This window comes from Centruroides vittatus, unplaced genomic scaffold, assembly GCF_030686945.1.
Source record: "Centruroides vittatus isolate TY-2023 unplaced genomic scaffold, ASM3068694v2 contig_680, whole genome shotgun sequence".
Classification (NCBI taxonomy): domain Eukaryota; kingdom Metazoa; phylum Arthropoda; class Arachnida; order Scorpiones; family Buthidae; genus Centruroides; species Centruroides vittatus.
The window spans coordinates 3,101,552-3,126,912 of NW_027122427.1; the positions used below are offsets into that span (position 1 = coordinate 3,101,552).

Below are 25,361 nucleotides of genomic sequence, written 5' to 3' on the forward strand. Positions count from 1 at the left end.
TTTTTATTATGTCCTAAATAACAGTTTTTTTGATTGGCCAGACACAACATTACATAACATAAGAAGAACCTGTCTCAATGCAGCTATTTTCCATAGAATTGATTTAGAGAACTTTTGGAAACAGTTTGGTGACGAGTGTGATAGTAGTGGAGAGGCCAATTCTCAACGATAAAGTAAACCCAACAAATGGTCTGTTGTGAAGAACCATTCATGTGTGAGTGATTTAGTGGCATGCTTATGGGTTAGTGCAGAATATAAATTTATAAATTGCACAATTTCAAAACAATGTGAGCACCACAAAATATTGCACAAGTAAAAGCAGCTTTGGTGTGGAGTGCACATCGCTCAGCTTGATGGCATTGACAGATTGCAGCAGTGTACAGTAGAGCATCGATTATCCGAATATCGATCAACCAAAATGTCAATTAACCGAAAGTTTTTCAGTTGGCAAATTTAAATTTCCACTAGTGTCGTGGCGCTGCAATATTTGGCTATGTCTTGGGCTACTCCAATATTATTTTTGTTGGTGTGCGTGTTTTAGCTGGCAGCACTGGTGCGACAATGAGAGGGTAGTTAAGGACATGCCAGGATTTGAACGAATTTCAACGTGGGATAGGTTAATATATTTTTTGTACCTAATCAGTTATCCGAAAAATCGATTTTCCAAACAACCCCAATTCCCAATTGATTCAGATAATCGCTGCTCTACTGTATTTCAATAGAAGGTGGGTATTTGGATGATATAATTTTCAAAATGTAATCCATTACTTATGTTTCCAAATGTCTAAAGAAACTGGACAGTTATTGAAATAAATATATAACCAAATAGTTTACTTGTTATTTTAATGTAAAATAGGTATGCCAAAAATGACACACTGTACATACTATATACCTCTGAAAAATATATATTGACAAATATAAATATATACTTGTTTACCTCTTAGTGCTCTTTGAGTGGAAAGAAACTTCATCCTCCTCAAAAAAAATATATATAATCTAATATGTTGATGGAAATAAGCAAGCTTTGATTATACTTTATAAAGCCATTCAATCCTATTTTTATTAATTAAAGTAAAATGTTTTACATTGTACAATTTCAAATATTTTACTATATGCTATGAAGTGTAATAAAAATCATAAATAAAGTTAACTAAATAATTTTATCCAAATGAATTCAAACTTAAAGGAATCAAAAAGTTACTGTTTAAGTGTGTCAAAAGAAATTCTACACAATGATTATAAGCGATAATTAAAAACATAACGCAACTTTCAAGTGTTTAATTCCAAATAAAATTAGAAACATAAGGTTATTATTTAGAGTAGAGATGTGAATTAGATGAAGCAAAACAGTGAAAACATCAAAGATGGGAAAGTGAATAACTCAAAATTTACTCATAAACACATGCCTCAATTACTGATATTTTAATTATATTATCCTAAGCATTCTTGAATTTTTCTTTTTAAAATTTCTAATAACAAATTGACTATTATTATAATTTTATCATTAAATTTCTAACAAATATGTATATTTAATATATTTTATCTTTAAAATGAAAAAGAAAACATTGCAAAGTTGGGAAAAATTAATTAAATCTGTTAACTAAACAGATATTCTTTTTAAAGTAATAATTTTTTGATTTAAAAATGTTCATATAGACATGAAAAATATCTAAAAAATACAAAATTTAATGTTAAATTAATTCTATACATTACATTTATTAAAAATTAATATAATAACGATAATAAATTTAACTTTGGTTTATTGACAATTGAATATTTTGAATTCAAAGTAAATTTCGATAAAAATTGAATTTTTATCGAAATTTGCATTTTATTGTGGGGATGGAGCCTCCAATAAAAAGACCTCTTCATATGGGAAAATTGTTTTTTGTGTTGATATGACAGAAAATGAAAATGAAATCGAAGTTTTTTGTATATTCGTGACATTTTTGTAATTTTTAAAATATAAATTTAGATGTTTTATTTAGTTTATCTTTAAGAATAATTATTATTTAATAAGTTTTATATATAACAAGATATAGTATATTTAGCAATATTTAATAAGGATTTTAATAACAATAGATTTAGTCAAAATAATCCATAATCTATTTGGATTTAAAAAAAATTTAATAAGGGATAAAATATTTGATGAACCACATCTAACTTTCACTATACATTCCCTGCTTTTTCAATTCAGTTCACTATAATTTTTAATTAATTCTTTGGTGATGATAAAAACATATAAATAATAGTCATTTTATGAAATGAAATAAGAATATTAAAATGGTGATTTTATTTCCAGACTTATTACACCAAGGACAATATTAAAATAATTTCTTTTGTGTAATAAATCTGGAAATAACATCACCATTGAATTAAGTGTAGCAAATTAACACACAAAAGTATTACTTATCTGTATTTTTATTAATATTAAAGAACTCAAAAATGTACTCTAAAACAAGCAATTATTTATTGTGATATTTTCACAATGCCGGACAGCAATTTTTAATTATATTCTTAATTTAATTAATTTAAAATATGTGCTATCCACTTTAAATTATTAGTAGTATAGTCTTGCCCCCATACAGCATACTTTTCTGTTAGCAATGGAGTCATGCCAGTCATCTATTAACTGCTTTCAAGGAAAAAGTTTTGAATTGAAACAATGTGACTTCCAGTTTGCATTGAAAGTTCATATATAGTGAATTGGGGCTTTCGGCCCCTAAGGTTTTTGTTCTTTTATTTGTCTAACTCTATTCTCAAGATTAGAGAAATACAGACAAACAGACAACAGTGGAAATTTATAAGTCTACAAGTTTTGTAAATTGCGGCCCAACAAGTAACATGCTTTTATAAAGCACCATAATTTTTTATTTTAGAGTTATATTATTTTATAATAATATATTATAGTTTTGTATTTTAAATTCGTGGTAATATCAAATTGGTAGGATATAAATTCCAGTTCGAAAAAGTATGATTATTCTAAGAGAATTAGTTTTTAAAATATTTATTAGATATTTGCTATGTGTTTTTTTATATGAAATCTTGCATCAGATGATATGCCATTTTAAAGTATTAGATATTAAAAACAAACAGAATAATTAATTATAATGATTTCTTTTTGTAAAATGTAATATATTTCATATTGATTTTTATTGAAAATATTTTATGTCAAACATTATTCCATTTTTAAAGAATAATAAATTGAAATAGTTTGAAATAGTTTATTTGATGCAAAACCCGCATATGGTTGAAACTTATATCAGCTTTTGCAATATGAACTGTTATTAAATACAATAGTATTGATTTTATATCATCATTTGTCATACTATTCATTTAATGACTTAATATAAAATATTATTAGAAAATAGTTTTAAAATAAGTTTCATTGTCATGAAAACAAAAAGGTAACCTTGGAAATCTTTTAAAAATGTATTATTTATTTTATTACACGAAAATTGTCTTATTTTAATACTTAACGACAAAATGAATAAAACTTAAATGTTCGTAAAATAATAAATTTTCTTCTTGTCAGCTATGACTTTTTTTTTTTGTTTTGAAATAGCAAAATAATATGTTTTTCAGCAATTATTTTTTTTGTTGTTTATCTGTCTCTTCAGATTTTATTATCATTAGTATATAAAAATCTATATATAGAAAACTGATAGGTAATTTTGTTTTTTTCTTTTCTTTCTCATTTTTTAACTTTATATTCAAAAAATATTAAAGCACAATCTTCTTATAACTTTTACAATATTCAATTGTTCTAAATATTTAATTTTTTTTCTAATTAATGTATGGGAGTTTACATTTTCTTTATATAATTTTTCTGATATAAATTATTACTTGGCATTGATACTCCGTAAGAAATTGTAAAATTAAATAAAGTATATATCATGAAAACTAATTTTATTAAATTTTAAAACTCTGAATTTGATTATTTTATTTAATTTATAATTGTCTCTTATAAAGTGTGTAAAAATCACGTGTTTAAATTAAACACGCGTAATTGTATAACAAGAAGGGCAAAGAACAAAAGCTTATTTGAGAACAATATTTTAAAGTTCACAGTCCCAAACTATGATTTCAGATTACTCAGACAATAGAATAAAAAATCAATATTCCTCCCTGCTCTACGAATATTTCATATAATCTTGTTAATTCTGATGACACATTCAATATTAAGCAGCTTCTATTATTATAATAATAATTTACCGTAAAGAAATCGATTAATTACATTATATTTTCGCTTCTTTTTCAGATCAATTTGGCTCACTGCGCCACTTACTTAGCCAAAGCACCCAAATCTCGCCATTCCTACGAAGCTTACGAAAGAGCGGCAGAGCATGTTAGAAATCAAAAAGGAGCCCATCCCCCCGTTCCGCTCCATTTATGCAACGCTCCAACTAAACTCATGAAAGAAATGGGCTGCAGTAAAGGATATAAAATGTATAACGCCGACTCCACAAGTTATTTACCGGAGAGCCTTGGTCATTTAAAGTTCTTCTACGAAAGTGCTTAACGGATCTTTCGTTTCTACGTGTACATACGTTTTAATGTAAATAAAATTATTGCCGAGATTTTCACGTGGTCGACCTGTGTGTTTGGTATTAGTCAATGTTACAAGAACTTTGTCCCGTAGGGGGCGCATTTGTCGTTTAGATACCACTTCATTTTATTTCAGCCTGTGAGAGCGATCTGTTCAAAGTCATCCATTTCTCGTCCTTAGTTTTCGAGGCGTGCATTTAGTAAGTATAATTTTTAACGATACAAATTAAGAAATATACGCTGTAATTATCATAAATTTTCTTTCGCTGTATTTGTATTCCTCGTTGAATATACCATTATTATTTGTACGGATTTAAAGTAATTTAAAACTTTTTACCGATTGTTGCATATTTCGCCTGTTACGTTTAACTGTACGGAAATCACTCGCTGTTTTTACCACAGTCGATTTATGCCGGTTGACGTTGTCGAACTTATCTGACTGCGGGGCATATCTTTAACTTCGATACGATTGCAGGTGAGTTGGCAGGTTGCCAACACACGTGGCAGATCTGACTGCAATGATGATATTCCCCATTCCTCCCTCTCGTAGTCCTTCTGGCCTCGTCTCCCTTCATCCGTCGTGACGACGACCTTGAAACTCTAAATTTAGACCCTTTCATTTATCTAAATAATAATCTTAAGACCTAATTTTGTATAATATACATTATTTGGTTCGAGTTTTGAGAGAATTAGTAAAAAAAATTTTTAAACAATGGTTCATTTGTAGCATCTTATCTCCTCAGAAATGATATTTACTTACATTTCTCTTTGCCCTTTTATGATTAATTTTAATGTTTGTGTGATTTTCTTTATCAGAAGAAAAACAAGTTTTCTGTCGAAAACAATATTTGTTTATATTTCTTTATAAATAGAACTTTTTATCGATATTTTTGTTTTTGAAATCTGAAAAAGAATTTTTTTAAAAATAAGTTTTAAGGTTTTAATACTGAAAGATTTTAAACAGCTTTGTATAGAATTTCACGTTTTGATTCATAAAAAATGCGGAATTAAAATTGATATTTTTAATCATGTGATAATTTTCATTAGATTTTTTTAAGGCTAGACATTGAGGCGACTTGCTGTAAATAATATGGTGAAAATAAGTGAAGAAGTCCTAAGGTCAAGTTGCCAATATGAATTTATTTTAAAAACACTTCAGTATAATTTAAATTCTGAAAGTTAACTTAATTCTAGATTTTTAATAGTTTCCTTTTTAGTTTTGCGTATTCAAATTACATCAGATTCCATAGGTCAGCACATTTGAAACCGTCGTCTTAAAGTAAATGGTTAAATAAAATAGCGAATTAAATTACTGAATGATGGTTGTTGATGTCTACAAACTTTGAAATGATCGATCTCTGGTGAAAGTAACCAGAAAAATTGCTAACTTTTTTTACTTTTAATTCACTGATTTTTATCAATACTTCATTTATTTCCTTATAACACCTGGCAGACTGTTATCAAAATACAGTACTTTATATTCGCTCTAATAAATAATTTTTTACCGGATAACCGGATAAAAAAAAATATAAGGAATTAATATTTATTAATAAATTTATACTTTTAATATCATATTTAATTCAATTGTTAATTTCATGTTTCTAATTTCTATTGCGATTCTGTAATTTAGATTCGTTGACCGATTGAAACGGCAGATAAAAATTGTGGAATAGTTTTTATGTTACTAATATCAAATAGTTGATGATAAATTATTTTTATCTAATGAGTAAATATGTATATATTTTTAAAATATATAAAGGAATTAAATATTTACATAAAATGATATTTTAAAAACAATAAAACCTGTGTATTCGATACGTTTGACGTTTCATTTCGAATGCATAGTGACAGCGATGCGTTAAGTTAAGCAGCAAATTTAGTATACTACTATGTACTTTTACCCTGCGAAATGAACTATTAGCTGGAAGTGCATTAAATTTCACTTTAAGAACAAATACTTTAACGTTTGACCTGAGTTGTCTCGAATAAAATGGCACTTATGCCGATTTCGAAATCAATATCAGATGAGTTTGATTCTGTTGTTTTTATTTTGTGTGTAAATTTAGATCGTTTTTAACGAATTTACATGAGTTTAGATTCTTCAAAAACGTATAAAGTAGTAATTTTAAAAAGATTAATTCTAGATCTGAACTTAAATTTCAAATCGATGGCACAAGTCGGCCATTTTCACACGATTCCATTCGTAAGAAATCCAATTAAATACGTGACACACACACACACACACACACACACACACAAAATAATAAAATGCTTTCAGTCAAAAAGAACTATGATTTATACAAAAGTATTGCTATAATACTCATTTTAATTTTCTCACATCGGAGTTTTTTTTGTAAGTAAACGAAATTAGTTGATAGAATGGAAAGGCTATTTCCACTTGAAATCCATCTGTTTCCTGCGTGCTCGTAATAGTATCGCTTTTTCTCACGGTTGAATAAAAATAAAATGTGGATCTTAATCAATTAGTTTATAACAGCATTTTACATTAGAAACTGTTAATATCAGAAATAATTGATTTTCGAACAACCAAAGGAATATAATTAGATTAATACACACTTAATGTTTTCAAAGAAGTTGTATAGATAATCGAATATTTATTAGAATTCAATTTAAAAAAAAACTTTGTAAACTAATCTTATTTTTAATAGTTGTTCTAAATATATTACCTAAAAATATTTTGCGCGAGATAGCAACAAATTGTGTAATGAAATTATGTAGAAGTGCCAGAACGTGACCAAATATTAATGTCTTGTATAATTTTAACATCTTGGAATAGTGTCAATTCCATAGTAAAAAAACGGCATAAAAAGTAGACTTATCTACAACAGGATGTGCCATAAAAACTTGAAGGCTTTTAAAATTAGTTCTCAAGTCACCCTCTAGATATCGTTGTAATGGTGACTTTCCGTTACTTTCAGCGTACTTTGGAATTCAAGTGAGATGGAGTATTGACTATGAGACATTGAATTTCGGTAGTAAAGACGTTTATAAAAACAGTCTATCGTAGCTACAAAACGAAGTTTCTGACTTCGGTTTGGTGACGTGCCTTTAGTCGCAGTATTTCGCATAAGTGAAATAGAAGACACACTGTCATACTTGATATTGAGAATAGCGTTTGCAGAATCTTACACGAAGATCTTCATTACAAAGATTCAAGGATATGATGAACAGGACACGAACAATAATTTTAGTTTTATAATGATGTTTTGAAGTTACCAAGAGTTGATGAAACATTTGTGAACAGGTTACTGATATCAGATGAAGGCTGGCTGAGGCAGTAAAGGCGTTAGCCTGCTTCTGGAGGACCCAGATTGGATCCGGGCACAGAATTCCAGAAATTTCTCGGGAGCGGTATCCTGGATGATGATCACATTCTATACGTTAAAAAGTCTGGCACTATCTTCAATATGTTTGCTTAAGTGGCCAAAATACATGGGCAAAATCTTTCGGGCAGAAATCTTCGCTGTATCAGATGCACTTGAATTGGTCGTGCGAATTGTAACAATCAAAGAATTCAATTATATACGGATAGTACCTCCGTACCCCAATACTTATGGATACAGAAAGGTAAATAAAAACGTCTATAACATTTAACGAATAAAGAATTTTATTCAACGGACTTCACAATTATTCGATTTTCTGGACAAGATCACACTGCGGTATCTGTAATAATGCTGGAGCTGACAGCTTGCGAAACATATGCAGAATCACTTCCTATAACTTACGAGTTACTGCCGAGGTCATATATTATTATGAATTTAAAAATAATATCTCCATCTATATATATATATATGAATGTTTGTTTGTTCGCTATGCACTCTTAGGCCATTCGACTAATTGCTACGAAACTCCGCAGTTACGTTTATATACCTCTAACTTAGATAATGCCGAAATCCCACTCCAAAATATCTATTGGATATCTGTAAGTCAATTAATTTCTATCTACATTCGATTTGTCGCTTTGGGCGTAGCGCCATCTACTGACAAAAAATTTAACAAAATAATAAACTAAATATAATTCTTATGAAAAAGGATATAATTTTAACATATATATATATTATATTCACTTAATTACTGCGAAAATGATATAACGCGAAATAGACTTGCTATGTAATTACTGCGACAGGTAGCATATAGCACTTTCTTGCATGCAATCGAAAGTGTTACCCTGTGAAAAATCTGTAAGTATTTAATTTTCCACATCTAACGACTCGAATTTTTTCATTTCTTAACGGTACTTTCTTAATTCTAATAAGCGTCCTCCAGTAGCCGAGTGCATAAAACCACCAAACTCTAGTAGTTGGTTAGTCGTGGGTTCGGGCATGGCAAACGGGCTGGCCACGCGGAGTTTTACGGGTTCTCTTCATCTAAATAGGGTCCAGCTTCCCATAAAAGTTTTTCTGGGATGCATCTCCCTGGCAGATCGCTCGCGTGTCGCGTTGCAGTAACCAAATGAACCAAACTAATTCTGACGAGAGATTGTTTATTGTGACTTCGTCACAATACCGCCTGTAACTTTTCGTCACAAGTTTCTCAATTTTTTAGTGGTGGTTTTGCTCCTGTGTATCATATATTCCCTGTTAGATGACCGGCACGACTCTATTGCTCTCTAACTTCGTCCAGGAGAAAATTTTGAATCGAAGTAACGTTACATCCATTCCAACCCTTAAACATTCTACGTCCGGTCTCCTCTTTGATGTAGCTAACTCCATTCTCGAGATTTAAAAAGGACAGACAGTCAAACAAACAGACGGACAATAGTCGAAATTTATTGATCTACAATCTATTTTTCAAATTGCAATAATTTTTCTATAAACGCGATATTTGCGAGAACGTATTGTACTTTCCACATAATTTATACAATCTGTTGCAAAAATATAAACACTTTATTATAAAACACTTAATACCCGGCTAGATGCTTCTTAACCCACGCAAAAACACCTTATCTCACTGACAGTGAGAATTATTTATTAACCGTAACGAACGTTTTCAACCTTTAACCAAAGGTTGAAAACGTTCGTTACGGTTAATAAATAATTCTCAGCGAGATAAGGTGTTTTTGCGTAGGTATATTATAAAAGCAATTATTCTCACAGTTTTACTAGATTTTTTTTTATTTTATCAAGTCATACGAAGTCTTTCGGACATTAAGGTTAACAACTCGATCACCTGCGAAGCCATCCTTGAAAGTGAACACGGATCACTTTTCAAATATTAATAGTAGACCAGTATTAATTGGTAGCGATTGACCATCCTTTCTTCCAGGAGATGGTCAACGACTACTTTTGCTCAAATTACTTCGACCCCCTTCCTCAACGGCCCTTCTTTTTATCTGACCAGCGGTATAGTGGCATTGGAATTGGAAAATCTAAAATACGAGGTTACCGACCTCACAAAATATGTGATTTAAGCGGTTTTCAAGGGTGCCGAGTTTAAATATTTGCTCCGTTTTTTGCAAAATTTGATTCGTTGTCACATGACCATTTGATATTCGGTTGTGAATGGACTTTCTTAAGAGGTAGAGAAAAAAATTAAATCTGAAAAAATTTTAAGATACCTCATTTTCAATTGATATCTACTTGACCACTGAAATTGTGACATTTCGTACCGTTCGAATATCGTGCTTAAGTTGACAATAGTAGGCTAAAAAACCCAAACTCTTTATATGATTTTCGTTTAGATATTTATTATACAGTGGTACCTTGGTATTCGAACATAATCCGTTCCAGAAAGAGGTTCGAGTACCAATATGTTCGAACTCCAAATCATTTTTTCCCATTACAAATAATGTAAAATAGATTAATGCGTTCCAATCCCCAGTTGATTCGCTAGTATGTTTTTTATTGTTTCTTTATTCTTTAAAATAGTCGATATCGTCGACTTAGCCATAGAATATTTGACAGCAAGATCCGAAACACGCATTCCATTTTCGTGTTTAGCAATGATTTCTTTTTTCAGTTCGATTGTTATTCTCACTGTTTTCCTTTTCACTTGACCACTTTCACTTTTATTCTTCTTGGGACCCATGTTTAAGGGCTAATAAATCAAAAGAAAAGGATGCTAATTCAAAAAATATAGCACAGCGTAAGTTAATGTGCATGCCAAACAATGACTGTCTCGTAAAGACCAACAACTGCCGTATTATCGGGCTAGCAAATGGCTATAGTAATATTAATAATTTAAGATAATTTGGTACTAGAGTTAGGCGTTAAGCGCCATTTCTTGCTAAATTTAATAATTGGAATTTTAATTAAATAATTTAAATAAATTTAGGCCTAACTGGACTGTCTCGTAACTGACGCCGCCGCCGTGGCGTCGGCGTCGGGGTCGACTTGGCGGGCTTTCCCGTTCGAGTACCAAAATTTTGTTCGGGAACAGGGGCATTTTTTTTCGAAATTTTTGGTCGAATACCGATTTGTTCGGGCTCCGAAACGTTCGAGTACCGAGATATGACTGTATTATAGTATTCGATTTACATAACTACAAAGGTTATCTTAGATTATTGACATGATATACCCTTACCTAACACATTTTCAAAATTCTTTATTCCTCTACTGTACACAATTTAAAGAATTTTAAAAAATGCGGGTCATTAGGCACTAGGTGTTTTGAACTCCTACCTAAGATAACATTTGTAGTTATATAAATCAAATATTATAATATAATAGAAGGGTTAGAAGTACGAAAGAATTTAATAATAATATTTGTTATTATTTTTTGCCCGAGCAACGCCGAGCACATCTGCTAGTTAGTACTGTACATAAATGGCAAAACAAAGAATGAACAAACTACACGTCGGAGTACTTATTAATTTTTTCTTCTAAAATACAAAACTGTTTACAGAATAATTGGATAACTCTCAGCCGTCATTGCAATCAGTTCTTTATCATTCGTGACAATTTCCTGGGATACTTGACACGGTTTGGTTTACAATTGATTTTATTGCAATAAATATGAAGACAACATACATACATTAGGCTATATTTTTGAATTTCACTTTTGGACGACGTAAGACGAGAATTGAAAGCAAATGTCGATTAACACGAATCAACTGTGGCCGGATGGCCGAGCGGTCAAGGTGGCAGCCTACCGCTCTGGGGGACCCGGGATCGAATCCGAACGGGTCGAAAAATCCCCAGGAATTTTTCGGGGGGTGGTCCGTTCGGATATGTCGGGCCCCGTCCCTCACCACCCTGTCGCCCCATTGTGGGCCTGGCCAAACCCATAATGGGCCTACTAAAAGAGGCCCTCTTAGTGCCCACAGGGCGGAAAGAGTTAAAAAAAAAAAAAAAACACGAATCAACTGGTATGTACCAACTTTATCGAAAATTCAGACTTTAGCGTTTATTGAAACGTACTTCAAATGGTTCCGAAGTAAACTTTAGTAAATTTCCCATCTCTTATCTATTTTTCATCCATGTACAGTACACAAATTTACATAAATTCCCTCATCGTTTTATTTATTGCTTTGAGTTCTTACTTATTCATTGCTATTTTTGTTTTAAACTATTCTTTTTGCCTAATGCATTGTGTGTGTGTGTTGTGTTATAACTAGGGTCATATGGTCGTGTTAGTTAGAACCGAAATCCAAGTCATATAGGCCTTAATCACCTCGGCCATCCAATTATTAAGTGTGCTCTTGAGAATCTACAGAACTTTTTAAATATCGTTATCAATATATCCCTCAAACTATCATTATTAAGTTTAATATTATTGGACAACGAGCAATTACTTATCGTACAATACCGGGCTTCAATATTTAATCATAATTTAAAAATGAGCTTTCCTTATCTGGTCTCGGTTTTCATCTATCTAACTCCGTTCTCGAGATTAACGAAGGACAGACATATAACGGATGACAGTGCAAATAGGTTTGTAATTTGAAAATTGCACTCAATCATTTTACGAATTTTTGCTATAGCAATTAGATTAACGTTTTTTCCTTCGGCGTTTTCAATTCTCTTTTTTTTTCCATCTATATTGAATTTAATTGGTCAGGAAATAGAAGCACGATTCAAACCTAGCCCTTCCTGATAAAATGGAAGCCATTTCCACACCGTCCAGGAAGATCGAATCATTTCCGCAGCGTCCAGGAAGCAGTTAAGGGTTGGTTCTCATTACAACGGAATACCGCGACTGTTTACGGACACGGAAACAAATGTGTCGTACTCATTTCCGCGACACGTTGTTGAATGACGTTTCGCTACCGGAAACGTCAAGAATGAACAATTTGCTATTTTACGTTAGATCTACCCGTAGATTTCAACGATTATACATTCCTCGTTCATTTTTAATTCGTTTAGATTTATATTTTTATACAAGGGATGTTCTTTTTCAAACTGACACTTTATCATACGATTTAAAAAACCTTATAAGCAAGTACTAAGATTATCGGATGCAGAGAAAGGAGAAATCTAATCTAATGAAGGAACAAAAGTATTCTTCTCGCCAAAGCTTATCTTTCCACACCATCTTTGTTATGTTTATGTTATGTAAGAAATATTTAGTAATTAGAACCACGGTATCCTTTGACTCGTGATCCAATTAGGAAATCGAAGAGGCCGTTACAATGTACAGAAATCTTATCTTTATTAATACAAAATATTATTTAATATCTGAGAAGTAAGTGACATATTACATTTCAATTTCCTCCCACACTTTTATTTATCTGTCTTAATTTTTGAAATATTTATTATTTTATTTTTCAGACTTTTTCCATATCAAATATTTAATTACTCATTTAGGCTACCATTAATAAGAATTTTAAATTCATTATTAATCAGTCATGAGCAACCTGCGATCTCCGTGGCTTTGGGACCGAAATTTCATTTTCGTTTGCCGTCTCGTACCATTATGCAACCCGAATTAAGCCGATATTCGTGGCGAAGAACACTCAAATTAAACTCGATTAGTGAAAACACGAGAATAAACTATATACTACTGCTTTGCATATCATATATTATTTTAGTACCTAGTATACTCGCTATTTCGGAGTATGTTGGTACGGGTACTCAGGAGGTTTAAAGACTGCAACTCTGAGAAAAAATGTACGCAGCCATCGTCCAGAAAAGATTACTCATCGTTGCATGAAATAGACACATTTTAATATTAAAAATAATAATAAAAATAAATTATGTTCTAGTTCGTTGATTTTAAATTATTAAAATTATGCTGTTGAAATAAGCAGTTTAATTAATTAAAAAAAAAGGTCAAAAGTCATTTACTTAGTATAAAATAAATACTTAGATAAAGAAAACAGAAATTTCTGTGTCAGTTTTTGAAAGAATAAAGCATTTTGCTTCTGTGAACACATGAATATAAAATTAATCACAATATTAATTTAAATAACTTTATTTCTTATCAGTGCGGTAAAAGTATGAATTTTCTTCCTTTTTTCATATTTCTTTTATTTATTATTGTTATTTTTTATTTTTCTGATTGTACATCTATATATAACAGAAGGAAAGTATGGCACCTCGGTCAAAAAAATGACCCCCCCCCAAGACTTTTACATTTTTGGACTCGAGATCTTGAAATGTCGAGAAATGAAAAAAATGGGGGAGTTTTTTCTGTATGCATGGATGTCTGTGGGGGGCACTATTTTGTTCACCCACTTTGAAGCATCCCTGTTCCTTCTGTGGAAAATTTCTGAAATTCTGCAGGAAGGTTGGTGTATTGGCGGTTGATGCCATTAAATTTTGGTGGTTACGGATCAAGGGGTGGGGGAAATATAGGGGAGCTCGTGTAATAGCTCGGGAGAAGACTTTACTCGTTATTAGTGTTTACAATTGTTTTGTTTTTTTTAATTATAAAACTCATCTCTATCCTCAAAGTTAAGCTTTTTTATGATTTTATACTAATTAATAGTAGTAAAACTTTTTAAAATAAAATTTCATAACAGATGACGCCACACGTAATTTTAACTATTTTGCCCGGAAAGTTACGCAACTCGTTGCCGGATTTATTTTGTAGTAGAGGAAACCACTCGAAGGAACGTAAACGAAAATTGATTTGATCCGTTTGATTGACGTCTAACTAATTTCCGGTCGTCGTTTTTGGTCAATGAATTTCATTAGGCCAATGTTAAAAGGTACACAAAAGTCCGGTTACGTAATTTACCGAAATCGAAACTTGTTCTAATATAAACACGTTAACTGATATACAGCCTTACGAAATAACTACTAATATAATTCTTATCAGTTTTTACCTTGTCGTTGATTATGGAGAGAGATAAAGTTTCTGTTTTTCGTTTAAAATGTCAGTAATTTTAATTTCACTTTTATTCTACTAAACAAAGAATTTCTCTTTATAAAGTCATTTCTGAAATTCCTATTTATATGTAACGTTTAAATGTATTTAAATAATAATAATAAGGTAAAATATTTAAAAATTTTACTATTATAAAGCGGTTAGTTCTTAGAAAAAAAGAGTGATTCCATTCATGTTATCCAGTATACAAAGTGCAAATGATTTTGTTTATTGGAGACAAAATTTGGGGAAGTAATGTTTCGAATGCTAATATATAGCTCCAAACCATATATAAATATAATTATCTATATAAAAACCAAGGACATTTACTCGTCATTGTTTGTTAGCTGGAGATCCTGCAATTCCTAGTTATTTCCACATTTTGTCTGTTCGCAGTAAAACATTTTTAATTTTATATTTTATTACATTATTTCGTGTGCCAGCTAAATTTGCATAAATAAATTTATTTGTGTAATAATAATCCCTTGAAAAATTTTTAATTTATGTATTTTGAATATTTAAGTACAGGTTTATTTTTAATGAATGGCATTTTATAAATTACATTCATTTGTTAATTTTTTTAAGTTGTCATCTAAAATAAAATATTATTTATTAGTATAAATTTTGTTTTTTTTATAGTTTTCAATTTATTAAATTATTTTGAACTTAGAAATTCGTTTGATTCTCTTTTAAATTAAAAAAAAATTAATATAATGTATAGCAAATTAAGCAATTACTTTTTTTAAAACGTTTTATTTATGTCAAGGTTAAAAATTAAATTAAGTTTTTTTTTATAACAACATAGAATTCAGCAAATTAAAAAAAAAAGAAAAATATATTGATTTGTGAATTATAAAAAGAAGATGGATAATAATTTTTGATAATTTGTTTTATAAAAAAAAAAACAAAACAATGTTTATATTGTTTTATTGTAGTGTTTATATTATACTACTAGTGTTTATATTGTAATTTTCTAACACAGTATATTCTTCAGTATTGTTAATTGAAAAATGACATAAAATTTTCACTGATTTACTGATTTTTATGAAATTTCATCTTTATACATTAACAATACTTACTTTTACGTAATCTTAAAAGAATTTGCGTCACAGTTGAGAAATATATTGTTTGTAGATGATCTGTTATATTTCCATTTACTGAATTTCGTAGCGTATCGATTAAAATTTTAAACAATTTTATTTTGATATATGACTAAAATTTTTACGCAAAGTTCACATTAAAAATGTCGTAATTATACAAATTTTTCTGTAATCAATTTATGTGTAACATGAAGTGACGTATTATAAATATATTGTGTTATTGATTTAGTACGATTGGATGCGAGCAAATGCTAACCGTTTAAAGTAATTCCAAACATAAAAATATTTTAAAAAGATGTAAAAGCATCCGTGTTATAATGCGAAGGATGAAACCCATGAAGGCAAAATATGATAATTACGTCCATTTCCGGCATTGCAGCAATTTTTACATGTTTAGTCAGAAAATTTCACACAAATCATACAAATGTATTCAGATTAATAATGTAAAATTAGCAGATTTCGGAGCATTAAGTTGTACAGGCCGGTGTTTTCTTGAATGAAATCTACGAGAAAATAAAAAGTGGCCCGTAGACAACAATACTTTGTTTTCCTAATTGAACCTGATTTAAAAAAAAATTAATACTGCTAAAATTACTAATTATATACTAATATAGTAATTTTTTTAAATTACATTTGTCATTTTAAATTCAATAAAACATCAAAACAAGTATGTTTTTAATGTTATAATATTTAATTCTATTTATAATACAAACCTTTTTTGATGATTGTGAACTATCGGGATCCTATTTCATTCTGCTTATCGGTAATGCTTAATCCACATATTATGAGCATCTAGTATATTAGTTAAGTGTACAGTTTTTGAGCCACGTTCCGCTCTTACTGTTGTGTACAATGTTATACTGTTGGAAACTCCTTATTAATTACGTGTTCAATAATTCATAGACCCTCTGACATTGAAAGAACGACTTTAAAAAGTTCGCTAATATTATTATTATTTTTTACAATTGATAATTTATTCACACGATTGGTACCTTTCACGCCCCATTCTCTCTTAAACTATACACGTAATTAATGGACAACTCTCTACGTGAAATAAAAATATTTAAAATACTTCTGTAAGAAATGGCATTACCTAATTTTATAAAATGCGCAATTGGGTAAAAATAATTATGAAATTTAAAGGAATGATTATGGGATATTGAATACACGTGTTTTTAAGCAGTAAAGCTAGGTTCACGTTTGCCTATGTGAACCTAGTTTTACTGTTTAAAGTTTCTAACATAGATGATTGAACTACCTTACTATCACTAATATTATCTATTTACTTATGTACTGTATATATTACAATATATAGTTTGATTAAATTATACATAATAAATGTCATATAGTAAGCCCTCTATTAGTTAATTTTTTAAAAAAAATAATAATAAGTTGAGCAATCTCATAATAATTTCTCAATTTGTTCCGATAGACAAGTGCCATGCAGGAGAGCAATAAAATTTCCTTTGCTAATTTGCCAATGCCAATTTTTAAAAATGCAAAGACCTTACCGTACTTGAACTTGACGTTTGTATTTTTGAAATTGGTAATGTCCCGTGAATATAAAATAGTTATCAGTTTAAATAATTTAATACTTACAAAACAAATGAAATTACTAACTTTTACTAAATTTAACTACATGAAATTGAAATAAAATTTTAAAACGAACATTAATTGCTTAACTTTAATCAGATAATTTATCTGATAGAAGTTCTGTATTGTGTAAGATTTATTGCGTAAAATAATTACTCAACGAGTATTAAAATTTAATATAAATAAATATAAATTAAAATTAAATTATACGGATGAAGAATATGAAATGTTCTGCTTCATTTTATAATTTTTAAATTAAAGCAATAATCTAGTTAAAGGATGAATTATATTCAATTACAGTTTAAAATTAGAAAATATCATCCTTAGAATTCCTGATTCCTTCCTTAAGATAAATGAAAAACTACATACGGCAGGAAGATAAATGTTTTAATTTTTGTTATCTTATCATTCGGTCATATAGTTTACAGTCATGAATGTAACTGTTCTGCATTTCATATTTATTAGATATTATTTTATGAGACATTGATAATACCGCGAAGTTAAAAATTCGGATTAATTGGAACCGGACTCCCATCGGGATTTCCAAATTAACATCCATTTTACGCGATCGAGTTCGGATTTTTGGAGTTCGGACAGGACCAGCTTAAACATCGGTCATTTTTTAAACTCTTTCCACCCTGTGGGCACTAAGAAGGCCACTTTAGCAAGCCCATTATGGGTTGTAATAATGGGGCGGCCGGGTGGTGAGGGACGGGGGCCGACATATCCGGTCGAACCATCCCTTCTGAAAAATTTCTGGGGATTTTTCGACTCCTCCGGATTCGATTCCGGGTCCCCCAGAGCGGTAGGCTGCCACATTGACCGATCGGCCATCCGGCCACTAAAATCGGTCTTTCGGACTTCAGACAGAGGCCCCGCCCGCGCTCAGTGGGGCCCGCCCTTTCAAATTTCTAAGAAAATTTGATAATAGAATTTTTGATGTTTTAAATACGTATTGACATGGGAAATGTTTTAAATTTAGATTTTTTTTTATTTTGATTTTTTGATAAATTTTGATTCTTTACTTTCCTGGCTGTTATATATAACAGAGGGAAAGAATGGCGATCGGTCGAAAAATGACCCCCAAGATTTTGATATTTTTGGAATCAGAGGACCTTGAAACGTCGAAAAATGCAAGAAAAAAATTCGGGGGTAATTTCTGTATTAGTGTGTGTTGAGAGCACGATTTTGTTCACCTTGTTTGAAGCTTAATAACTCCTGTGAAAATTTCTGAAATTTTGCAGGAAGGTTTGTGTATTAGGGGGATTTATGCTAATAAATTTTGGTGGTTAAAGGCCGACAGGGTGGAGAGATAAAGGAAGTTGTGTGTCATATTTCGAATAGGGTCATATTTAATGATGATTTTACTTGTTATTAGCATTTAAATTTTTTATAAAACTCATCCCTATCCTCAAAATTAAGCTTTTTGCCATTTTATAATAATTAAAAATATAAAAAGTTTTTTAATAATAAAATATCATAGCAGATGGCGTTACAAACGCTGTTTTAAATTTTGCCGAAAAAGTTAAGCAACTCGTTGCTGGATTTTTAAAATTTGCATTGATTCTTTGTTCTTTTATCATTACAAATTATTTTAAATAAAATTATACGATTAATTCAAATTAATTTAATTCAAAAAAAATTCTTTATTTAAATATTTTGGGGCTCCACTAATAACTTTTTCCAGAGGCCCCGCAAATCCCGCAACCGGTCCTGAATTCGGATTTTTGACACTTTACTGTATTATATCTATATTCTAATTTATTTTAAATACATTAAATTACGAGTACTGTATACAAAAATAATAAGACGAATAATATAATTATTTATATTATATATTTTATTTTATATTTTTAATCTAATAAATACGAAAATATAGTTTATTGGTGCTCTTTATTTAATGCAGGCTTTGTAATTAATTACTAGAAATTAATGTGTAAATTATAAATTACTATTTATCAAAAACTAGTAATTTTTTAACTTACTTAACTTACATAGACCTAATACAATTCATTCATCTTCGAGTTCAGAATTTATTTATATTTTCTTAACTATAACATTTTATTTTTAATAAATGATTTCGTAAGTTTCAATATCTATAATGGCATCTCAGTTCAGTGTTTTCCTAACAATTGCATATCGTTTTTATGACCTTGGACTTAGCTATTCACAGTACATTGTCTCCTAGTTATATTCGTTTAAACTTATGCCTTAATTCGTTCGGGTCCATTTTTGTGTCTATTATTTAATTTTTAAATATGAATTATGATTTTCGAAATTAATTTAAAAGTGTAAAAAATAAATTTTAATAATACCATTCTCAGTAATCCTTTTTGTCTCTATGATATAAAACATTTTTTTTTTTTTTCGCATATAAATCAAAGTCTAGTTGTTCTGATCAGTTAGTAACAGAAAGTAAAACACCTGATTTTACTTTTTATTGTAATAATATAGGAATCTTTGAAATGTAAAATAAGTATATAGAATATTACATAATATAATATACTGTATAGATATTTATGTATTTTAAAAATATATACAGTATTAAATTACTCTATGCAATATAGACCTATTATCTACAAGTTATTTTAATTATTTTAAAATTTCTTTGTTAATTTTAAAACTCAGTCCATACAATTTTTAAAAAAATTATATACACTATCCCAAATATTTGACATTTTGTTGTCTTTAAAAATAACGGTTAATGTTACCTATAGTTCCAAAATGGCGGCTCGTCTCTGATTCCAGCAAATAGAAGAAAGGAAACAGTGGAGACGCACGTTCAAACCTAACCTAACCTATTCTAATAAATTATCATAATTATTACCAACAAAATTATTAGAATAGGTTAGATTAAGTTAGAACGTGCGTCCCAACTGTTTCCTTGCTGGAATTAGACGAGCTGCCATCTTGGAACCATAGGTAACATTAACCAAAATAACTATCAGTTTACAGTTAAAACTGAATTATCATCATTACCAATATCGACAATAAAATTGTCTGAATTCAAGTTCAAAGAATCGATTTAATAATTTCCTTTTGCATTTTCTATGGTTTAAAATTTGAAATATTTATATATTTAATATGGCGATATTTAATATTTTATACAAAACGATGTGTTATCAGATAATTATTATGATTTCTATATTAGTTGTTGTTAGCCAGACAACCGCGGGATTAGATGTCATTTTATTGATATATAGAAACTGAATTTGAAACCGATCCAGAATATCAATTTAACATGAACGAACAATTATTTATTGTGACATCGTCACAATGCCGGGCTGCAATTTTTAGTCATATTTTTAATTTATTTAATTTAAAATATGTGCTCTCCACCTCAAATTAGTACTTTAGTGTCTTGTGCCTGTACATCGTACTTTTCCTTTAACAATAGAGTCGTGCCGGTCATCTATTAATTAACTGTTTTCGGGGGAAAAGTTTTGAATTGAAAAAACGTTACTTTCGGTTTGCATCGGAAGATCGTATAAAGTTAATTGGGGCCTCCTCTCCCTAAGGTCTCCATATCTGGTCTCAGATCTCATCTATCTTGCTCTGTTCTCGAGATTAAGGAAAGACAGGCGGACAACAGTGGGCATTTATAGATATAAAATTTTTTCAAGTTGCAAACTGGTGGGATGATCATTTTCATTTTCCATTCAATGTTTTCATTAATTCCCATTTTGATTAATTTCCATTATTGATTTTTTCCATTGTGGATCAAGCCCACTCGTAATGGGCATGATCGTGCCGACCCTATAGTCTTGATTTCTTTGTGCCTCGCCGTTGATTAATGATTTATTTATCATTATAATCGTTGTTAATTTGTTTTTTGTATTTAAAATTAAATAATTTCGATAGTTTATAAACTGTGAATGAATAACTTAATTGTAAAAATATCATTATTAGTTTTACAAAATAAACGGTGTAATCATAAGTATATTTATAATAAGTGACTCTGTTGTATTTATTTGCAATATGGTCGTTCATCATGGGCTAATTGCAATGGAGTTAACTACCATTACTTAGCTAGAGTGGATGAGAAATGAGAAACAAAACTACTTATGAAAAAGTACAAAATTTCTGCAACCAAAAGAGTTTTTTCCTTACGGATGTAGAAATCATTATCTTGTCAGATGGCCGAACAAAGATATCTTCTATTATGAGGAACTCAGGTTTAATTTCGAATAGAATTATCTGGAATTTTTGGTAATTCACAAGGCAGAAGAATGGAAAAACGGGAGACCAGAACAAAGCCGAGACATGCGTGAGAAGGTATAAGAAATAGCCCTAGTGTACGATATGGATATCCACTCCGTGTGCCCACCAATGACCGAATGGATAAAACCACTGAACACTGGTTGTTGCTCCTAGCTTTGCGCTTCATCAATGGGCGCGTGGCTTTTTCCGGATTTTCTTTATATGTCTAACGTCTAAATAGGGGCCAGTTTTCCATAAAGTTCTCCAAGGAGGTACAGTACCTCTTCTTGGCAGATCGCCCAAGTGTTGTTTTGCCTTATTCCATCAATCCAATCCAATCCAGTGCGTATACAAAATATATATGTATTTATATTTATGATTAAATTATTATCTGATTACTAAATAATTTTTCTGGCCAAGATATCTCGCTTTTAGTATATGAATTAATATATTACAAAATATATAATGTATGAAAATGAAATTGCATATAAAATATTTTGTAAAAGTAAATCGATTGTTTCTTTTTATTTCATGAATTAGTTTTTTTTTTTCATCTAGAGAAAGTAATTTTTAAAGCCATGTTTTTAATTTTATGTTTAAGCTGTATATTGAAAGCTAAAATTAATATTTCTGAATTCAGCATTTAAATGTAATTATCTGCTTATATTTTAAGCGCAGTTCAATGGAGTTTAGCCTTATTTGTAGATATAAAGATATTTAATCAAATAGCGATGTTTACCAAACTTTTTCTAATTTTTAAGAAGCTTAAATAATATATTTAAACAATTATTCGTTTAACTGATAGTTACTAATAATAAATTTTATTGAATTAATGTTTTAAAATACTTTATAATGTAAAGAAAAGTTGTCGTTCATTGACTTTAATCACAAACTTTCTCTGGACTTTGAAGTTACAGTATACTTTATTGTATATTTTGTAATTTTATCTTATATAAATAGTTCACTTGTTGATCATTTCATCTTGGTCTGGATAACTAAAATTCATTTCACGACCTGTTTAATGAGATTATTACCGAAAATTTAGATGGATTTTTATGAAGATTACAATGATCCTTGGTCACAGTATAAATTTCTGCGATAAAATTTAATAGTAGTAAGAATAAAATGTTGGCCTTAAGTTTTCCATGGAAAATCATAAAATTTTATATGAAATTGGAACTTGAATTTTTCTTTATGTTTGTATTAGATTTGGAATTTTATGATTATTTAGAACAAGAACTATTTTCGATAGATCTCTTTGAATTGGGCAATATGATAGCCGATGATTAAAACAGATAAAAATCTAACAAATGACCTAATATTTTACATAATTCTTCATGATTTCATAACTTTTTTTTAATCGTCTCATAATATTTATTTATCAATTAGCCTTTAACCCTTTTTTATGTATAATACAATATACTTTCTACAAATACGTAATACATAATTTTATTGAAGGGTTATCACACAAAACCATTATTGCCTTACATGCCCCCTAAAATGCATTTCGGCCCCTGATGTTAAATGGCCCTCATGAGTTAGGTAATCATATATTATATATAAGGCAAAAATATTTAACAATGTTATATTCAACAACTTACACATTCATAAACCATATAATATTATTAAAGTAATAATAATAAAATGATAAAAACCAATAACCAATAAAATATTTAAAGCTTAGTTTGTCATACATCATAAGCTTAGTTGTCCACAGCTGTGATATGAAAAACATGATTTGATATGCCTAGGTCAATCCATCTCTTGAAACTTCTGAGCCAATCTGGACTCAAATAAAGGTCCTCCACAAAACAGGCTTAGCCCATGCCTTTACCTCTTTGGTCACATGGCTATCAGATTTATTTTATGTTGGAAAATGCTTGTTGAAATGCACGAATATGTGCTGACGGTCTGATGACTAAGAAATCAGCTTATCTACATCGCAAACTCGTGATCGAATCCAGCTAGCAATCTGGCGGTTTTATGGGTAGTTTGTCCCGTCCCTCACCACCCGGCCGCTCCATTGTGGGCCTGATAGAACCCACAATGGTCTTGATTAGAAGGCGGCCACGAGACGGAAAAAGTAAAAAAGTACCACTTTGAGGACTCGTTTCGAGTGCTACCTGGATCATATTATGGCTCGGGTCTGTCCAAAACAGACGAAATCTTATCCTACAATATAGCCTTTAATAGTGTCTTGTGTTGAAAAATCAACCAACCAATCAAACAGATTACAAATCTTGCACTGTGTAAAAATGTATATTATAGTGCTAGAATTGAGGATTTCCTTCTATTTTATTTTTGTTTTTCTTTACTATTAGGAAAACAATGTTTTGTGTGAATTTCACTAAACAGTGTATATCGTTATTGCCTGCCAGATAGATAGCCGAGGCATCAGCCTACCGCTCTTGAGAACCCAGGATCGATTCCGGAAAAAAAATCACAAAAATGTCAGACCCACCTATTATCACCCACAGTGGCGTGCCGTGACATTTGATGACAGGGAAGCTGTGTTTCTGTAAGAAGCCGACTTCCAGGGGCAATCAGTTAATTGCGCGTCAGTGATGGTCTAGGGCAGTGGTTCTTAACCTTTTTATACTCGCGGCCCACCAAATATTTCATAATTTTTTGTGACCCCCATTTTTTAATAATAATTTATTTGATAATTTGATAATTTATCTATAATAAATTGATTTTTTTATTATTGCTTTATTTTTATATAATAAATGTAAATCATAACTTTATTATTTCATTATCTATTTAAATAACATTCAAACTTCACAATTAAACATGAAAACTCATTAATTTTTAACAGAAAATAAAATAAGAAACATGTCGATAAATCGATCCAATGTCGATGCTAAAACTAAACTAAAACTAAAACGCCCACTTGTGGTAAGGATTTTGCATAACTTTTGCAAAAATATTTAAATTTTCAAAGCCTACTATTTTTCCTAATTATTTTTAAAATTCCAAGCATTAATAGTTTCTTAAAATTGCTTTGGAATAAAAGAAGTAAATACTGCGGTGTAAGTAGCATATTTACATTTATTTCTTCTGTACTAACAAAGTTGTATGTAGGAAGAAATGCAAAATAAATAAATAAAAACTAAATAGGAAAACTTTATCTTTCTTATTTCACTTTTCAATACGATATTCGGATTATACATTAATTTTCTTTTTATTATATTCTGAAGGAAATTTTGCATAATTTGGCGGCCCCGGCAAACTTCTTATGGACCCCCAGGGGCCGCGGCCCCCCTGTTAAGAATCACTGGTCTAGGGTCCATTCGTATTCATTTGTTCGATAAGCCAGTAAAAACTGTAGACTTCTCTAAATGTATTTTTAATATCACAATTACATTCTGAATCGCTAGCCACGATATAAGGGCTAAAATTAAAAATAAATTATAAAAACTTACTCGGTGAAATAAAATGTGCGATGGATATACATACCTGGTACAATGTATTGTTCGATTGTATTAATATACTTTTAAAGAAAATTATAATTAAAATATAGCTTTGTAAAGAAACGTACATAAAAATAACATAAAATATTCTTTACTTTTTAAATCTTAAAACAATCCACTTAGTCAAATATCTTGATACGAGTAGCTAATGGATGGAACTAGTGACGGTCCAGGTAGGTGT

General features: G+C 30.0%; 2 protein-coding genes across 3 annotated transcripts in view; both read left to right on the forward strand.

Annotated features, from left to right (window-relative positions):
• The window catches only part of LOC136980182 (ATPase WRNIP1-like), a 34,321-nt gene extending 29,741 nt beyond the window's left edge, over positions 1 to 4,580 (forward strand). The window contains exon 8 of the mRNA XM_067276237.1: positions 4,262 to 4,580. Coding sequence (XP_067132338.1) covers positions 4,262 to 4,522 — 261 coding nt within the window. The 3' untranslated portion in view covers positions 4,523 to 4,580. The remainder of the gene's footprint in view (positions 1 to 4,261) is intronic.
• Positions 4,581 to 4,620: 40 nt separating this feature from the next.
• Positions 4,621 to 25,361, forward strand: part of NFAT (NFAT nuclear factor) — a 98,363-nt gene continuing 77,622 nt past the window's right edge. The window contains exon 1 of one of the 2 annotated variants that reach the window (XM_067276227.1): positions 4,621 to 4,748. The gene's annotated coding sequence lies outside the window, so the exon portion shown is untranslated. The remainder of the gene's footprint in view (positions 4,749 to 25,361) is intronic. The other variant, XM_067276229.1, reaches the window with a different exon arrangement.